Source organism: Electrona antarctica (genome assembly GCF_951216825.1).
Source record: "Electrona antarctica genome assembly, chromosome: 13".
Taxonomy (NCBI): Eukaryota; Metazoa; Chordata; class Actinopteri; order Myctophiformes; family Myctophidae; genus Electrona; species Electrona antarctica.
Window position 1 is genome coordinate 3,763,296 of NC_136794.1, and position 20,283 is coordinate 3,783,578.

At 42.3% G+C, this 20,283-nt stretch overlaps 1 protein-coding gene across 1 annotated transcript in view; it reads right to left on the reverse strand.

Annotated features, from left to right (window-relative positions):
* Positions 1-1,697: 1,697 nt before the first annotated feature.
* The window catches only part of wdfy2 (WD repeat and FYVE domain containing 2), a 33,927-nt gene continuing 15,341 nt past the window's right edge, over positions 1,698-20,283 (reverse strand). Inside the window, exons 6-12 of the mRNA XM_079518766.1 lie at positions 18,107-18,219; positions 13,606-13,732; positions 12,641-12,746; positions 9,766-9,867; positions 7,809-7,939; positions 6,033-6,141; positions 1,698-5,338 (exon numbers count right to left, since the gene is read on the reverse strand). Of these exons, the coding sequence (XP_079374892.1) occupies positions 5,309-5,338; positions 6,033-6,141; positions 7,809-7,939; positions 9,766-9,867; positions 12,641-12,746; positions 13,606-13,732; positions 18,107-18,219 (718 nt within the window). The 3' untranslated portion in view covers positions 1,698-5,308. The remainder of the gene's footprint in view (positions 5,339-6,032; positions 6,142-7,808; positions 7,940-9,765; positions 9,868-12,640; positions 12,747-13,605; positions 13,733-18,106; positions 18,220-20,283) is intronic.

Sequence of the window (20,283 nt, forward strand, 5' to 3'; positions counted from 1 at the left end):
ATTCTAGGTATATGTATAAATGTTAAGTTTCAGGGAGAATATTTGTATTGCCAAAGTGCATGTAAATACATTTACATACAAGCAAAACCAGCCGCATAAGATTTTCGTGGAAGAGAGACAAATTTGCGCTATATACTTTGTTGTACGATTCATATTTCAAATTGCAAAAATGGCCAAGCTACCAGCTCACAATATGAGCTTGTAGATCAGATATTTAAGGCCATTTAAAATGTGCAAATAAGACTAAAGTCTAAAATAGGGTTGCCTGGTGGAAAGTGGTTAAACTAGCACAATAATATTCTGAATGAAATATGTATGGAAAAAATGTATGGATCTTTTATGAAAAATTACTCCATTCCCAATGGGCCCTAACATCTTCGGTCCCCCTAATTCCACACAGTCATTTGTTTCAGAGCTTTGGTAGTAAAGGAGGTGCTCTTCGATTCTGGCCTCTCTTTTATTCCCCAAGTAACATGAGTCGTTAAAACATGCTACCTCCAGTTAAGGAATATACATAGCTCAAGTGAAAAGTTGCACCTGCAGACGTAGTAAAGGTAATTCATGCTTTATTTCTTCTCAACTGCAACTATTCTGGTCTCTGCAAAAAAAAAGCTATATCGGCCGTCTCCAATTAGTACATAACTCAGCATCTACCTGTAGACTGCATACCACCCCTGTTTTAACCCATTTAGGCCTGACCTCAACATTTAAAAAAAATCTTCTAAAAATATTTTCACGATTTTTCAAAAATAAAATACAAATAAAAATAAAAAAATAAAACACAAAGGTGTTCCGCCCAAAATGGGTTAATTGCTCATTACAGTGGTTACCCGTTAGTTTCAGAATTGATTTTACTTATGACTTTTAAAGCTGTGAATGGACAGGCTCCCAGTTATGTCTCTGACATGCTAGATCCCTACAAGCCTGTGCCCAGACTCAGATCCTCAGACAAAGCCCCAATTGGAGGCTTTTGCTAAATCTGTCATCTTTTAAAAACTCTTCTGAAAACCCACCTCTATGTTAAAGGCTTAGGCCCTCATTTATCAACACGGTGTACGCCCATGTACACCCAAATGTGGGTGTACATCCAAATGTACACCCAAATTTGGGCACACACCGTGTTGATAAATGAGGGCCTAAGCCTAGCATGTCAGACATAACTGGGAGCCTGTCCATTCACAGCTTTAAAAGTCACAAGTAAAATCAATTCTGAAACTAACGGGAACCCCTGTTGGTGTTCAAAGCATTATGTTATACTTTAGCTGTTGAAAAATAGCAGATCTACAAGCTCATAGCACGGCACCGAGTGCCGCGCTACGAGCTTGTAGATCTGCTATTTTTGAAAAATCGGGAAAATGTGGCACAAATCTTTGAACATTATATTCTTTCAGAGCGAATGTTTTTTACTCAAACCTTTGCTTCTGAGAGGATCAATGGAACAACATATTAGACAGGGATCGGCGGCCAATTACATAAAAATGTGTGGGCTCCTTGACATGAAATAGTCAGGATTTAGAAGACATTTGTAGAATCGTCCTCAGGTCTAAATGGGTTTAAACATAGTTTTAAAATCATTCAAAAGTCAAGTGGATTACAGAGTTCAACTATAAAACAAATACAATGGTGAATTATATAGTTATCGGTATAGTGTGAACGGCACTTAACACCAAAAAAAAACTTGCATTTTGGAGACTGTAAACTTCTAAAAGAACCAGTTAAGCTTTTTTTTTAATTCAAGTACAAATAGTCAAACACTACGACCAAAGTTACAGGGTTTTTTTTCTTTTTCTTGACAGTGACAATCTGTTACAAATCTTCTCTTTTGATTCCAGTGCATGAACTGACACAAACAGTATAGATATATATATATATATTATGATTTAAAAACAAAAACGAAATCAAAGCAAAAAAGTGCCCATTACACAGATTCCTTTTAGTCCTGTTACGCATCACCACCAAGGTCAATGATTAGCTTAAAGGGCCACTTCACCACTTTTCAACCTATCTTCATATAATTGGTCCTCACTAATAATCATGAAGAAATGGTGCAATTTTTTTCTACTCGGTCTGTGTCTCATAGGAGGGCTGTGGGCAGTTCAGAAACCCGTCCACCAGTGACATCATCGATGGGGAATACAAGCTAATAGAAACTGCAGGCTTTCTAGTCCTGAAAAGTTGCAATGCGAAAATGGAAGCCATCGTTCTCACGATAATGAAAATCTAAACATTTTTGTAAAAAAAAACCTTGTTTAAAAAAATTCTGCCTAATGATGTCACTGGTGGACAGGTGTCCGAACTGCCCAAAGCCCTCCTATGAGACACAGACTGAGTAGGAAAAAATTGTGGTGTTTTATCATGAACATTAGTGAGGACCAATTATATGAAGAGATGTTGAAAAGTGGTGAAGTGGTCCTTTAAGGATATGGACATATTCATATAACAGACACAGTTCATAATAAATATAATCATAAGACATTTACAATACCCCTTGATGACAGTATATAAGCATGAGCTACAATGTACACTTCTGTTTTCAAATCAGTAGGTAATGAAAGCATATATGGTTTCTTATTAAAGTGCTCCAGTATATGTGAAATGAAAATGCAAAAGGTAATTCATCATATGGGACCTCAAAGTGTAAAAATTAAATATTCTCATTGCTTACATTACATGCCGTGACCGGATTTATGAAATGTACGCGTGACCTGGTGCAGACGTAGTCCATAGACATATATATAAAGGCTAGATGGCTCAAGGCGGAGTCTCTGACGTGGTTCACATGGAGGCCATCTTGCTTCGGGGCTACAGTACAGTAGGTTAAGGTCATAACTCGCTCAAATCTTGACGGATTTACAAACGGGTTGGTTTATTACAAACGTTGTCAACGTGGCTATGATTCAGGACGCGTATCTGCTTAATGTTGTTTTTTATATGAACGTCGTATGAAAGCATATAAGTATACGGACATCTTTGCCTGACGTTTATAACAAACCAAACCATTTGAAAAGCGGTTGAGAACTGAGCAAGTTATGGTTATTTAAAAGTACATGTCTATAGACACAATGTTATGCTGCCCCGAGGTAAGATGGCCGCCACGTAGCAACGTCGCTCTCCATTGGCCAGAGCGCCGGTGAGCCATCTAGCTTTCTTATATATATATATCTGTGACGTAGTCAGCCCTACAGTATATTATTGTCATATGTATCCTCTTGAATAGAACCGAAATAACAAAATAAACTTTGGATATAACATTTTCTCACCTCACCATCTTTCAAAACAAACCTCGAGGCCCCCAGTGCATGAAGATAGTGGACTCCTTCATTTCATTAAATCTATTCTTCCAGCCTACCAACATTTGAAACATACACATTTTAAAATTGATTATAGTTGTGAATACTGGCATTTTGAATGGTTGCTGTCGAATGGTTGACGACTTCAGAATCAAGAGGCTACCATCATTCTGCACTAGGCCCTACCTTTTTTCTTTTAAAACAAAATTCCACATAGCTGACGCTGTCTGCTCTATTTGGCGGTTTGGACACGAAAAAACAAAGGTTTTCTGAAGCTGATAAAAGCATGCATGATATGAAAACTCTGCATGCTTCTATGTGCAGGCCAGGTCTCCCCCTAGTGTTTGATGCAGGGTACAGCAGCATCAATAAGCAACCTCAACATTACAGTAGGTTTCAGATCCTTGCTTTGACAAACCTCAAGGACCATCAACAGTCTCGTCAGCTTGTTAATCCATTCTGGACAGGTTGGTGTCAGTGTTTTAAGCATTATGTTATGCTTTAGCTATTGAAAAATAGCAGATCTACAAGCTCATAGCGCGCCACCGAGTGCACAAGCTTGTAGGTCTGCTATTTTTGAAAAATCGTTAAAATGTGGCGCAAATCTTTGAATATATATTCTTTCAGAACGTTTTTAACTCAAATCTTTGCTTCTGGGGGGTCCCTGGAACTGCAATTACATATAATTCTGGGGGTCCATGATATGAAATGTTTTGAAAACCACTGACATAGAAACATAGAAACTGTCAAGATTTAGAAGACATTTTGTAGAATCGAACTTAGGTCTAAATGTTACAATATATGGTTCATTATTGTTCCCGTCAATTCTGTCGTCAGAGGGGTTTAGACTTCACTATAGTTCAAACAAATGTGAAAGTCTTGATTGATTTAATTAACTTCAATAAATCACCGATTACTTCATTTGCAGCATGCTTCCACAGAATAATTTGTGAGTTGTGTGAGGCCTCATGTCAGTCAAAGGTCTCAAGCATTGAACGTCACTGTACCAAAGCCCGCCCATATTGCATACCGTGTCCCGATTGGCCACACCAGTTCTCTGGTGTAGGAAATGGGCGTACAATTGAGCCTCTCCAGACCGTAATCCGCCGGCAGGCAATTTTTTTTTGCCAACGGCTGATTCGGTCTGGCTTATTAGCCAGGCTAGTACCAAACACCAATCAAGCAAATGTTTGATCGTTTTTTGGGCCACCACAATGCTTTTCCAATGGGAGTCACATGGTTTGACCAAACATCTTTGTTTGATGAGGGGGGAGGGGCAGAACACCACCAGCAATCAGCAATCAAACACAAATGTTTGATCAAACCATGTGACTCCCATTGGAAAAGCATCGTGGTGGCAAAAAAAAAAAAAAAAAAACGACCAAACATTTGCTTGATTGGTGTTTGGTACGTGTGAATGAGGCCCCAGAGATGTTTTTCGTGCCTGTGGCTGTTCGGAGAAATTTAGCCCCCGGAGGCTAACCCGGGGAGCAAAAGAATGTAAGCATGCAACCGTCATAGTTCTGTATCCCAGAGTTTCCAGTTTAAGACAGGCAAGGAATGCATTAAGTAGAAGTAAATAACGCGCGTCAATTCATTATAAAAACAAAGCACTACACCCGTCCCACACCCAACCCAGCGCACCGCACGCCTCCCAACCCCTTATAGGCATAATATGCAACACAAACACACACACACACACACACACACACAGGAAACGCTGCCTTCAATAATCCTGTATCCATTAAGGACCGTTCCAGTCTCCCTTCTGGCCGAAGGCCCCCCCACTGGTCTCACCAGGTTGACTTGCTACTGAATGAGCGTTCCAACAGTTTTGTGAATTCTTTTTTTCAGGACGTTTTTTTTTGGCAAAGATTACCCAGACAGACGATGTTGATGTATTTTCTCCTCTCTCGTCTCTTCTTCTTCTTCTTCTTATGACCACTGCCTCAGTTGTGAACCTTCCATCTGGTCGGTGGAGCAGTGGTGCCTGTTGACTCCCAGGCCGAAGACAGAGCTCATGATACCACAGGAGTCATGTCCCAAAGCTGACGAAACGCACACGCACATACACACACACACAGACACAGGCGCGCACACACACACACACACGCACACGATCAACTGCTTGTGAACAGAAATGCTTCTTGTACATTTACTATTCTAACCTCTACACTTTGTCGTTTGACGGTGTTGCACACAAAATGCTGCATGTACCCCATGTTATCTATTTTTAAAATATTTAGACATTTTCGTGTATGACATGAAAGTTATTAACCAATTCTGGGCGGGAACCCCTTTTGGTGTTTTAAGCAGTATAATTTTATAATTTAGCTATTGGGAAAATAGCAGATCTACAAGCTCATAGCGCGGCACCGAGTGCCGTGCTATGAGCTTGTAGGTCTGCTATTTTTGAAAAATCGTGAAAATGTGGCATGGATCTTTGCATATATATTCTTTCAGAGCGAACGTTATTAACTCAAATCTTTGCTTCTGGGGGTTCCCTAGAACAACATATTTTGAGATGGGGGGGGGGGGGGGGGGGGTCGGCGGCCAATTACATATATTTTTGGTGGTCCTTGACATGAAAATGTTTGAGAACAACTGACATAGAAACACAGGTCTTCCAGAAAACTGTCAGGATTTAGAAGGCATTCGTAGAATCGTCCTCAGGTCTAAATGGGGTAAGAGTTATCAAAGATTTCAATTAATAATTCTACTAATACATCACCCCTGTCTCACCTGGATGACCTTGTCGGTTCCAGAGGTGAGTAGACTTCCCGTGGTTGGCTCATAGTGAATGTAAACTATGCTGTGCTTGCTGTCATGGAAAGTGGCCGTAGGCGCTCGACTGGAACGAGAGCACAAAGTGGAAACACAGGTTACTTTACCCTGATCACAAGGAATTAAAGGTATATTGAGTGATTTGACTTAATTCAAATATCACTTATTTTGTCTTTTTTCTGGATAATCCTCCCTACTATAGAGTGTGCTGACCATATAAGGAGTTCCCTGGGGTCAAAAAACCCTAGTTTCAGTTTTGGTGGCGGGTGGCAAAGCCTTCATCCAATCAGGATGAGAGGGGCCTTCCTCCAATCATGATCGAGTGGGGGCGGGCCTTGGTGCACATGCTGTTGGCCTGTTGCACTTCCCCCCCACTGTAGAGCGTGCATGTGCACATTTTGTTACCGGGGTGGACTGGGTGGTTTTCCAAATCACCCAAATCACTGAATGCTCCTTTAAGTCCGGTCTCATTATATCTTATTCTACAAAAAATTGTGCTCTATCAGAAAGAGAATTATACAACAGGTCGTTTCGAGCCGGAAGCAATCCGATTGGTTGAAACAGCCTTCTAGCCGTGGTTCAAACGAGCACCACTCCACACCTAATCAAAACAAAGAATTCAGCTGCTCTGTTTTCCCAGAGCGCTAGCAAACTCGGTGGCTAGGCTAGCTAGTTTCTTGGGACATTTGTGGTCGTAGTGACTACATCTGTCATTAAAAAAAATATATAATTGCAATATCACACTCGAGGGTGTGGTTTAACGTGATTATTGCCACTTCAGTGATGCTTGCGGAACTCGACTACGTCTCGTTCCTGACCGCATCACTGTCGTGGCAATAATCACGTTAAACCACCCCCTCTCGTGTAATATATTGCTTAATTCTTCCACGGTCACAGTCTGCAAACCACCTTTGCGCATTCACCAGCAAAAGTGCATTTAACCACATAATCCACATAAACATTTTATACTTGTGTCGTGTGACAGTGTTGAGTGGAAATAATCGATCTACAACCTCACGATATGAACGTGTTCCAAGTTTGTAGATCAGCTATTTTCGCCATTTGAGGAAAATGGATGAACATAATTTGCATAATGTTCAACGGTTCGCAAAATTTGGACTGCCCAAAATAGGGAGGGCCAGGCTGAGAGTGGTTAACCCATTTTGGGCGGGAACCCCTTTTGGTGTTTTAAACATTCTTATAATTTAGCTATTGAAAAATAGCAGATCTACAAGCTCATAGCGTGCCACCGAGTGGCGCGCTACGAGCTTGTAGGTCTGCTATTTTTGAAAAATCGTGAAAATATTTATTTCAGAAAACTGGAGGATTTAGAATATTTTTTTTTAATTTTGAAGTCAGGCCTAAATGTGTTAAGAAGATAGTGTGTATATCACTGAGGCGCAGTGTTGATTTTGGCAGCAAATTTAGATTTTAGTTTGTCGACTAAGGTGAGCTTGTAGATCTGCCATTTTCAACCAGGTGAGCTTGTAGATCTGCTATTTTCAACCAGGTGTAAAATGACTTGTCTTTTATTTATACTGGATCTCTTGTCCACCAGTCCCTTCCTAACATTTTAGTCTTTAGTTTTTATTTGTTGACGAAATTGTCAATATATTTAGTCTTAGTTTTCATTTAGTTTCCATTTAGTTTTCGTCAGCGAAAAAAGGCAGTCGACGAACACTTTCCGTCATAGTACTAGTCGACAAAACATGGTAACGGGAAATGGGAACTCACTCGTCATCCGTGATGGACTCGTGGCAGCCGTCGCAGACTCGCACCTCAAACTCGAAGCCCATGAGGGGGATGGTGGTGCGTTTGGACGAGCACTTCCCACACACTGCCTGGCCACACTTCCTACAGTGGTGCTGACACGAGTAGAAAGCAGAAGAGAATCTAAATCATGTGCCCAGTCGACGGTCTTATAGCCTGGGCATCCACCTATGCTTTCTATGGCATATAGGCAGCAGACATGAGACAAATTAATTAGAGCGATAGAGAGAGAGAGGAGTGTGTGTGTACATGTGTGCGTCAATTTAACAAAGGTGCAGACGATAAGAAATCAGCAGAGTGATCGACATTTGCGCTACTCTATGCTGAATTGAAGTGGACTCGGTCCGAGAGTTTTTTTTTTTCCTCCCTGGAAATAAAAACGTTTGGGTTTCCGAGGCTAACAGTCTTATAACCCCCTAATGGGTAGAAGACAAAACCATACATCACTAGGACTAGTATTTTCTAATTTCTTATCTCTCGTTAACGTTGCCTATTTTCTCATGATGCCATTTGTTATGCAGTATCTTACGTGTGTAGCTGTCAGGAAATAGCAGAAGTGTAGAGACAAGACTCTCCTTGAATTGAGACACGAGGACAGTACAGGATGTCCACTGAATATCACCAGAAATTAACCCATTTTGACCTGAGATCAGATTCTAAAAATGTCTTCTACATCCCGACAGTTTTCTGAAAAAGCTATGTTTCTATGTCAGTCGTTCTTCAATTTTTCAAAAATAGCAGACCTACAAGCTCGTAGCGCGCCACTCGGTGGCGCGCTATGAGCTTGTAGATCTGCTATTTTTCAATAGCTAAAGCATAAAATGGGTTAATGGTTGTGAAACCTAAATCTATATAAACTAAAGCTAGCCAACGGTCGGGGGATTTGAGATGATGATGATATCATCTAGATGTCAAATATCACAATTTTCCCTGATTAGCTCAATATTCATAATTTGACCATATTTTAAGGATGACTAAAAGTTTGATAAATTATCATCAGTAATGTAGATATAATGACAGAACTAGTATAATAATTCAGTCTATTTAATGTTCAGAAAATAGTTTTACCGAAATGCAGCCACAAGTCCACAACATCACAATAATAACTACAATCCAAGGTGATACTATGGCAATACATAAACATAATGATTATATAAATATTATATATTCTGATTTTATCTATTTCTAATTCTGCCGATTAAGGCATGGACCTTCAACTGCAACCTTTTTTTTTTAAATATATTTTTTATCCCACGATTTTGTAACCCATTTTTCACCCCTGTGTCAATTATCTAATGTGATCCTGGGCTCTACACACCCTCCGCCAACCTGGGGAGAGCAACGGACTTGAACTCATGCTTCCTTCATGCGTGAGTGTCCAAGTTGCTCCTTTACACCTAACAGGGGGGAGTTTCCCTGGTTGGACGTAGCGCGTGGAAGGAACACGTTATTCCAACCAGTTCCTTTCCCCTCCATCAGGCGCCCCGGCTGGCCAGGGGGAGGCAGTTTAGAGACCAGGATTACTGCATGTTTTTGTGAGGGTACCTACCCTAGGGGACATGGGGAGAACATGCAAACTCCACACAGAAAGGCCCTTTCGCCAACCCCCGCCTCGGGTATGGGTACTGATGACGCGGAGGAGGAAACACGCCGCCAGCACCCACAGCGTCCCGAGCGGGAATCGAACCCAGGACCTTCTAGCTGTGAGGCGACAGCACTACCGACTGTGCCACCGTGCCCCAAAACTGCAACTTTGATACCAGAAAGAAGACTTGATTTCTGGTACCATTTCTGTACTTTGTGTTGTAAGACAAATATAGCGAAAATAGCCTAGGTACAACATTTTAAAGTCATTTGATAATGTTATTATCAAGCATAAATATGAAACAACACAACAGACATCATCTGGAATGTACGGTACCTGCCGTAAGCCAATCTTCTTACTGTCCCACATCTGTTTGAAGTTCCAGAAGAAGGGCTGTTCACACTTCTGACACGAGTCACTGTCCAGCCACTCTGGAGTCTGGGCAAAGACAACACACACACAGGATCCAGCGCTTTAGTGTTTGTTTGACAAATAACAGTGGCTCAGTGGTTTTCAACCCTTTTCATTTCAAGGCCCATTATTTGAGCCCATCAGACCCAAAACTAGGGTTGTCCCGATCCGATCACATGATCGGACCGGACATCGGGGCCGATCACGTCATTTTCAAATGACGTGATCAGACCTACAAGCTCGTAGCGCGCCACTCGGTGGCGCGCTATGAGCTTGTAGATCTGCTATTTTTCAATAGCTAAAGCATAACATAATGCTAACACCAAAAGGGGTTCCCGCCCAAAATGGGTTAAAGCCAAAACGTGCTGAAAATTAAAAAAAAGGACAGAGATGCAAAATAACCCGAACGAAAGCAGAGGGATGGATTAAATGTAGAACAACACTTTATCAAAAGTATTAAGGTCTGTAAACAGCGCAATTCATGCACATTATTTTAAACTTCTGTTCGTGTTAGGAGTACATGCACACAGAGTGCGATTGTAATGAGGCGATTAAGCGACGTAATTTCTGCTATTTTAGATCTGCTATTTTCAGCAAGTGTAAAATTGCCCGCCAAAATACATTTTAGTCGACTAAATCAACTGCTGATTTAGTCGACTAAATCAACTGCTGATTTAGTCGACTAAAATCGAGAGCAACACCAAAGCATTTCAGGTGACTAAAGTATAACTAAAACTAAATGACATTTTTATTCAAAAGACTACGACTGAAACTAAAATAAAAAACATCCCCAAAATACATGTTTGATGTGAAATAATCGCGTCGGAATTTTTGCTCCTGGTGTGCCCCTTTACAGTGCACAAAACGGGACAAAATAAAGTGTTTCTTTATGTGAAGGTAATTAGTAATTAGTGTAGAGTGAAGACAGGAGGGGACCCTTGGGAATCTTGTCAACTACGGATAGGGTTTAATCCATTCTGGGCGGGAACCCCTTTTGGTGTTTATAGCATTATGCTATACTTTAGCTATAGAGGGTATGCGCGTGACATCATCATCAAACCAGGAAGTTATGCAGGAACAGCCTACTAAGTAACAAAAAACTACTTTCTGGCCTCGACAGCCCATACATCCACACAGAAAAGTCATATCTGATTGCATTAAACAACATTAAACGATGTTAAACTCACTTTGCCTGTTGCTTTGCCACTCGATTTGCCACTCGATGTGCCATTCACTTTAAGCATGCACATATAATACTCTCTATTGAAAAATAGCAGATCTACAAGCTATTTTTGAAAAATCTTGAAAATGTGGAGCGAATATTTTAATATATATTGTTTCAGAGCGTTTTTTTTGTCAAATCTTTGCTTCTGGGAGGGTCCCTGCAACAACATATTTTCAGATGGGGGTCGGCGGCCAAATTTATATAATTTGTGGGGTCCTTGACGTGAAAAACATGAACCACTGACACAGAAACAGTTTTTCAGAAAACTGTCAGGATTTAGAAGACTCTGAGATTTTGTAGAATTAGTTCTCAGGTCTAAATGGGTTTAAGTGGTCTTAACACCCTTACAGAGAGACACTGTGAGTGGGCTGATCCCAGAACAGCCCGTAGCAGCCTTACAGAGAGACACTGTGAGTGGGCTGATCCCAGAACAGCCCGTAGCGGGGTTGAAGCACGACACACTGTGAGTGGGCTGATCCCAGAACAGCCCGTAGCGGGGTTGAAGCACGAGACACTTGACCTTTCAAAAGGAATGTGGAATGAGGAAATCAAGAATGAATCCTTGATGAAGTACCATTCATGACTGCAGTGACAAACAGAAAGAAAAAAAACTACCGACACCGGGGGAACAAAGCGAGGGACTTTGTCTTTTGGTTTCATTATAGAAGCAATTTCAGTCCTTACTAACTAGCTTTCTGGAGACCGACAGAGGACAAGTAAGGGAGGACGCCAGGGTTGGTTATCCAATCACAGCTGGATTATAGTATGTGTGGTCGTGGGCGTGTTCCCCGGCATGCCTGTTTTTTGTTTGCATGCGCACGCGCGCGCGCACACACACACACACACACACACACACACACACACACACACACACACACACACACACACACACACACACACACACACACACACACACACACACACACACACACACACACACACACACACACACACACACACACACACACACACACACCAGTGCGCATGTGCGTGAAATGAATCAAGAGTACATTCTGCTAATCTGGTGACCTTTCCTGACTCTCGGGAAGAGCTTAATCCTCAGTATGAGGGGAGAACATCTTACACAGTATTGTGTGCCTCGTCTATATAATGGTGCATTTATATAGCGCCTTTATCCAAGGCGCTTTACATAGATTGTGCGTTACATTCACACACACACCACCCCCCCCCCCCCCCCCGATGGCAGCGGAAACCATGCAAGGCACCAACCAGCACATCAGGAGCAATTAGGGGTTCAGTGTCTTGACACTTCGACACTAACTCTGGGGGAGCCCGGGTTCGAACTGGCAACCTTGCGGTTGCCATCCAGCCACTCTACCCCTGAGCCACCGCCGCCCCGCGTATATATCATGTACGCGCACACACACACACTTGGATATACTGTACTACTACGTTTGGGGGCGCAGCAGCACTGTCTCTTCACACTGCAGAACACCAAAGTTGATGAGCGATTGAGTCTGAAAAGGGACACTGCAGGAGCTGTGTGTGTGTGTGTGTGTGTGTGTGCGCACGTGCATGTGCATGTGTGTGTGCGCCCCCCTCCCCCGCCCTCACCTCTTGTCGCGTCACATCCATGTTCCAGATGACGATTCCTCCGTCAGAGCTGCAGGAGATGAGCTGGCGAGTGTGCGACGCATAGCACAGGCCCTGCACCTTGTCACTGTACGGAGAACATGCAGCACGCACACACACACATACAGCACACACACACACACACACACACACATACAGCACACACACGTACAAAATAATGCAGTTTGCATACCTGACTTACAACATTATTACTCAGTCAGCAGTCTGTAACAAAAACGTGAATATAAGGATTTGGTGTAGGGAAAAAAATAAGAATCAATACTGCAGATGATCACATAAAAGGTAATGGAGAGGGCAACATCTTTTGTAATTCCCTGATTAAACTACCTCAGGACAACTCTTAAAACTAATTTACCGCCAACAGCGCCATCTGGTGGTTGGGCTCAGAGCGCCATCCAGTCCTTTAATAGGCGAAGCATTCTTATTCTGAAAGCCGTTTCACTCGGAAACTGCGAGTCAGGAAGGGAAAATCCGCTATAAAACATTTCCCGCGATTGTCATTTAATCCGCCCAAAACATTACATTTTGTAACCGAGGATCATATCGTTTAGGGAAATGAGCCGCAAATCAAGCTTGTTTTGAGCCAAAAAGAAGAATCCGAGATATTACGATCCTAAAAACTACGTCCCCATAGACAAAATAAGCCAGCGGAATTTTCATTTCCGTTTTCTTCTTTGTTTTTTTCATCGCACCCGAATGACACAGTTGTGAACCGTAATCAATTGATTAAATAGGCGTCCGCAGGCGATCTCGGCGCAGACGGCATTTGGACGGGAAGCGTCAAACGGCGATCTAGGCGCCAAATGAGTTAAAGAGACAGTGAAGGTGACCGTCAGTTGAGTGTGCGGCGCACACGAGTGCTTCAAGTGTCTCACTCTGACTTTGTTGTGTGTGTGCGCTGTGTGTGCAGTGTGTATGGGTCGTACTTGTGGCCCTGCAGCTCGATGGCGGTGCCTTTGCGCCCTCCGATGTCCCACATGATGATGGAATGGTCTGAACTGCCAGAGAATAGCACCCTCTGGACTGGGTCCCAACACAGAGCCGTCACATTACCTGGGGAGCAGAGAACACACAGAAACAAGGGACTGAATTAATTTCGCTCCTATGCCACCAAAATGTGGAACGCCCTACCAACGGTCATTAACCCATTTTGACCTGAGATCAGATTCTAAAAATGTCTTCTACATCATGACAGTTTTATGAAAAAGCTGTTTCTATGTCAGTGGTTCTTCGATTTTTCAAAAATAGCAGACCTACAAGCTCGTAGCGCGCCACTCGGTGGCGCGCTATGAGCTTGTAGGTCTGCTATTTTTCAATAGCTAAAGCATAACATAATGCTACCACCAAAAGGGGTTCCCGCCCAAAATGGGTTAAGACATGCAAATCCCTTGACTCCTTCAAAACTGCCCTCAAAAGGGCACCTATACGGAAGGCTGCAATTCGAAAATGGTCCCCGTAAAATCTAAATCCCCCACCCACCCCTTTTCCCCCTCACTGTATATATATATATTTTTCCCTTTTTACCTCCTCGATGATGATTTCCTGTTTTTGGCTATTATAGAAGTGTATATCCGTACGCCTCTAAAAGTTTTGATGAATTGAAAATGGTGGGCCCTCTTGTAAACAAGTGTAATGCTTTATGGTGTCGTCCACTCACAGTTAACAGTTTGTGTATTGAGTTGTACTTGAAATGTACTGTAATTCTGCAAACTGTTTTATAAATAAATCAGTATTATGTAAGGGTATAATGTATGACTGTATGAATGTATGAGTGGTCATCGTTTATAGATAAATCACCGACAGGCTGTGTGAGATGGAGGATGACTGATTTAAGCAGTCACACCTGGCCTGAGTCAAACTAGAACTGGACTCAGAGCTGGGTGTGGCTGACATTGTGGCTGACATTTTGGTGGTCAAATGCGGAAGTGCAACCGAGCACTCAATGTTAAAGCCCAGCTGCATGGGGTTTCCCGGTCATGAATCCACGGGTCCGCCTGTAGCCCCTCCTCCTGCCACTAGGGCCCAGAGCTTCAACGTTGAATAGCTTCACTGGCCCCTTGGAGTAGCCTGGCTAAAGCCAGACGCGAATCAGCAGTTGTGATTTGAGTCTGGCTTATTAGCCAGGCTATCAAGAGAGAGCCTCTGTCCGGACAGTGGAGAGCTATCGCCTCTCCTGTGTAAAATGTTAAATTGTGAATTATTCCCTGGACTGAGAGGAATAAAACAGTCTACTTAAAGCTGCCCTGTGTTGTGTCCTTCCTTTGCCCTGGGTAGTGACTAGTCGGTCACTTAACCCATTTAGACCAGAGTTAAAAACATTCACTTTGAAAGAATATATATTCAAAGATTTGCGCCACATTTTTTTACGATTTTTCAAAAATAGCAGACCTACAAGCTCGTAGCGCGCCACTCGGTGGCGCGCTATGAGCTTGTAGATCTGCTATTTTTCAATAGCTAAATTATAACATAATGTTTAAAACACCAAAAGGGGTTCCCGCCGATTACATACAAAGTCAATGCAAGACGAGAATTGCGCGAACGGGCGCGGCGCGACCTGATGCGGCACAAACGGGACGAACCGAGGCGAATATATATTCATGTCCAATTCCTCATGGGGGCCGAGATCCCTGGTCCAATTCCTCAGGGCCCCCCGGCCCCTACAGACTCTACGTCACTGGATCAAATAGAATCCATTTTCGGGTATACTGCTTCGTCTATTTCTCGCTCAAATGTTTTCATTTTTTTTTTTTGAGAGCAATGTTTTGCTGTATGTAAATGACACTGTGTGTGTGTTTACATGGCTGTCATGTTGCAAACAGCAGTAAATCAGCGGAGCACAGCTGGTGCTCCGACAGGGTTTGATTAGCCATTGGTCTGTTATAGAGCGGAGCCGTCATTATCCAGAAATAACAGACCGATGAATTTGGCGATTGACCAATCAGAATCAAGCATTCAACCATGTGTAATAACATAAATTAATCATACTGTGTTGTATAAATACATTAAGTAGCAAATGTAGGTGATCTACACGCTCACATGTCACACTGAGACACTGAGACAACGCAGAGCATGTTACGTTTTGCTAATTTCGAAAGATTTAGAACATTTTCATCTATAATGACATGCCCAAAATAGGGACACCAGGTTGAAAGTGTTTAAGTCTGTCAGTCTGTCTATGATTTTTGAGTGGTCAAACCACTCCAAGGAACAGCAATGTCCGTGTTAACCTATGTTTGTGTGTGACTATGTATGTCCGTGTTAACCCGTTTGTGTGTGACTCATGTGTGACTCATGAGTACCAGTAGGGGCGCTGTCGTGCCAGAAACAGAGAGAGAGATAGTGCTGCACTGTTGCCTGCTAATGAGAGAGAGAGAGAGAGAGAGAGAGAGAGAGAGAGAGAGAGAGAGAGAGAGAGGGGGGGTGGGGTGGAAGGGGGGGAGTTGCACCACTCAGTTCACACGGGTGTGATTTTTTATGAACCTTTAACCAAACAAAAGTATTAAAGAGAGCTTGTGAAGTTGCGACTAATTAACGCGAAGCCCGCCAGAACTGTAGAAACCGTAGGGTTAAATTAGTACCCTAGCTAGCCAGCCAGAACCGCATCCACGTTTTCCAGTGTTTATATTCTTTAATCCATGTTTTTATCCGGTCGAATCGCTCGCTACCGCTCGTTAAGCATAACAGTGCAAGTGGGACAGTGGCCGCGGCCATTTTGAAGATGCGCGCGCATCCACTTGCACTGTATGGGCTGCATTCAAACGTAACAGTTTGGGACACACAGGTTTCTACCTGGCAGCGATGGCACACATCATCATCATACTATAATCATACTATAATTAACCAAATGTCTGAACCAAATGGTCACGACTCTTTTCTGTTCTGGCCCCACAGTGGTGGAATGAACTTCCCACTGATGTTAGGACAGCAGAGTCACTGCCCATATTTCGCCGCAGGTTGAAAACCCACCTCTTCAGGAAACACTACCCTTCCTCTCTGCCTGACCTACTTGTTGTTAACTAGTTGTACGAACGCTTGTTTTCTATTGTTGTATTGTTTATTGGATCTTGTTTAGTCGATACACTTAATTGTTTTAGCTCATGCTCATTTGATTTAGCTATTTTGTCTCATCTGTTTAAGGAAATAGGTAGCTGATATATTGCACTTTTACCTTAGCGCTAGGTATACTCTTGGTTGCTTGTTTTTGCAGAAAATGCACTAAAGACTTCTGGTGATTAGTAGTTTTTGTTCCCTACCTATGTTGAATACACTTATTGTAAGTCGCTTTGGATAAAAGCGTCTGCTAAATGACTGTAATGTAATGTAATGTAATGAATGTGTGTCTGTGTGTCACTGTAACTGCCGTAGCTCCTCACTGCCTGCACCAATCGCTCCCACTTTTCACACAGGCATTGACCATAATAATATGGAGGTCTTAACGAAGCCCTTTTTCCAATTTAACAAATTATAAATTAATAATGAATTTATTAGTGAATTAAAAATGCAAAAAAGCACCCAGGGCGCAGTACCCCCCGCGGCCACAGGGCGCAGTACCCCCGCGGCCACAAGGCGGCAAGTATTTCACAACGGGTAAGGGCTAGTTAGCATAAAAGGTGAAAATAGGACAAACACAGTTGAGCACTCGTGGATGTTTGGCAACAGTTACCGGGGGTTTCCCCAGGGTACAATTTGTAAAAAACAACAACAACATTCTTAACTTTACTGCACATGATGGAGATTTCTTTCACAGAGTTTGAATGGGAGAAAGATGACCTGGTGACTGACACTGTACATCAGGGGTGCCCACACTTTTTAACTTGAGACCCACCAAATCAATTATTATACCATTGCTGAAAATAGTTGAAATATGTACCTGAGGGGGCTTCGGAATAGTAGAGTTTGTGTTACATTCTGTACAGTATAAGACAAAAGCACTTGGAATGGGAAATAAGAGGGGGAAAACATTTTTTCTTTTTCTTTTTAATCGTTTTTTTTCTTCAACATATTTAAATGAAATACTCTTTAGGGCCATGTCATGTGATCTACCTGCACAGCCTTTGTGATCTACTGGTAGATCGCGATCTACCTTTTGGGCACCCCTGCTCTACATCGTGTGAAATCAGGTGACAACTCCCACAGTATCACACAGTCATGATGAGTGTTCCGTTACGTTGTCAATAATACACTGACTAGTGACTGCACAAGGATATTTGGTCTAACTTTTCTGTTCCACATAGAGGGACCTTACCTGCTAAGACTTTTAGTTCAATCAAACTGAAAACTATACGCCTATACATTAGGCACCTTAGTGCCCTTACTGAAACCATAACATCTCAGAGAAACATTATCACAGTTCGCACATTGCAAATAGTCTTAGACCACATGATTATGTCACCTTGTGCGTGCGTGCGTGCATGCGTGCGTGCGTACCGGTGTGTCCTTTGAAGGTGGTGACAAGGCTACAGCTGTCCTGCTCCAGCTTCAAGATGGTGACCTGTCCAGACTGGTCTCCTACAAAGGCATGCCTTGTCTCCACATCAAACCTGAGGAAATGGCAGTCAAGGAATGGGAATAGCTGCAGTATACACAGTACAGAATATAAAAGAACTCCAGTATAGTACTATTGCACCCCGGGGGGGGAAAGAAAATCATGTATAATTAATGTGAAAGGAAAATGATCTCACTTGCAAAAGATCTGCGGTCGGGCAACGGATTACATCCCAAATAATATGGGACGTGAACTGGAGAACCGGAGAGGGCTAATTGAAGTATAACGGAGATTGTTGTTGGTGTCACCATTGTCTACTTGTCATTCTTGTTGTTGTCGTGTTTTTGAGTGGTGCAACCACTCCAAGGAACAGCAATGTCCGTCCTAACCTATGTGACTATGTTCCTATGTGACTATGTTTAGAGTACCAGTAGGGGCAAAAGTGGCGCTGTTGTGCCAGAAACAGAGAGAGAGAGAGATAGTGTTGCACTGTTGCCTGCTAATTACAGAGACAGATAGAGAGAGAGAGAGAGGGGCAGGGGAGTTGCACCACTCAGTTCACACAGGTGTGATTTTTATGTATGCTCTGATGAAGGCTGCATAGCCGAAACGCGGAAGCGTTCCTTTTTGGTGTGTGCCAATAAAGAAATGGAAATGTGAGTACTGTCCACCATTTATTTAATTTTTGGATGTGCTACCTTTTTCGAAATTTTTTAAATTCCTATTTTTTTATGTTTTTCATTTATGTTTGTAGCACAGATGATAATAGTCAGAAGAAAATCATGCATTTGTTAGTTCTTTGTACTAGGAAGGGTTGGGTTGTTTCTCTTTAGCCAGGAAATATTTTTTTGTATATGTTGAATTTTGTAACTGTATGTAAATGAAATGTTAAAAGGAAAAAAAAAAGAAAAAAAAAAGGAAAATAACTGCAGTATAGAGCAGTGTTTCCCCAACCTTTTCATGTCAAGGACCCCCTAATTGACACTAATTAGCCTGTGGACCCCCATTTGAAAAGATATGCCAGGGACCCCCAGAAGATTTGTACGGCACTAGCGGAGATTCTCAACCCGTTTAATTTCAAGGACCCCCCCAGTTTGACATGCATATTAGTCTACAGATCCCCATTTAATGGCATTTCTATCTGTGGGACCCACATTTATATTGTAAAATCAATGTTAATTTAACTCTCAGAGTTACAGACCATTTGGTTACAAACTATCATTTAGCTGGGGACCCCCTGCAACTCCCTCAAGGACCCCTTGGGGGTCCCCGGACCCCACTTTGGGAACCACTGGTATAGAAACCAGCTGATTAGAATTCAGTTGTTGCAATCATGAGCATGGCCTTATTTTGTTATAAGTTTATAGTACAAACATACATTATGTATTTCAATGTTTCTCAGCCTATCATCTAACAATCTACAATGCAAAAACAACCATTTAGAATCCATTTTCCAATATACAACCTTAAAAAGCCACTTTTGTTTCCAAATACACGAGAAGAACCTAATAGTTTGGACTTTTGTTTTCGATAGAACATTTTGCTATTCCTTAAAGCAGAGCTTGTCAATGTGGGTTCTGGGGGGGGCCCAAATGGGTTCTTGAGGGGGTCCCCAGTTAAATGAGTGATAGTTAGGGACCACATGGGCCCTTATAGGTCTGTAACTCCATCTGTATCCTCTCCGAGTAAATTAACACAAGAGGATCTTTCAGTTTAGATAGGCCTATCTCACAGCCCTTCCCCGCCCCCTTTTCTGAGCTAACGGTGTTGACGTGACGTCACTCCATAGACATTACATGTCCAAAAATACCTACATTCAGAAGCCATAAACAACGCTTTTTCTGAAGGTAAACTTTATTCTATTTGTTTTAGCTGTCTTACCATCTTGTTTTCTTCATAATAATATTGGTCTTTTACATTTTAACATTTGGAAACAGCCTTAAATGGTGCAGAGAAAGCAGGTAGGGATGTAGCTCCGGTCCATAGCCTTACTCATGGACCAGAGCTACATCCCTACCTGCTTTCTCTGCACCATTTAAGGCCGTTTCCAAACAAACATCATAATAAATGGGCGCCCATGGTTTACTCTACTAAAGTATATCCAACTGGGGGTCCTTGA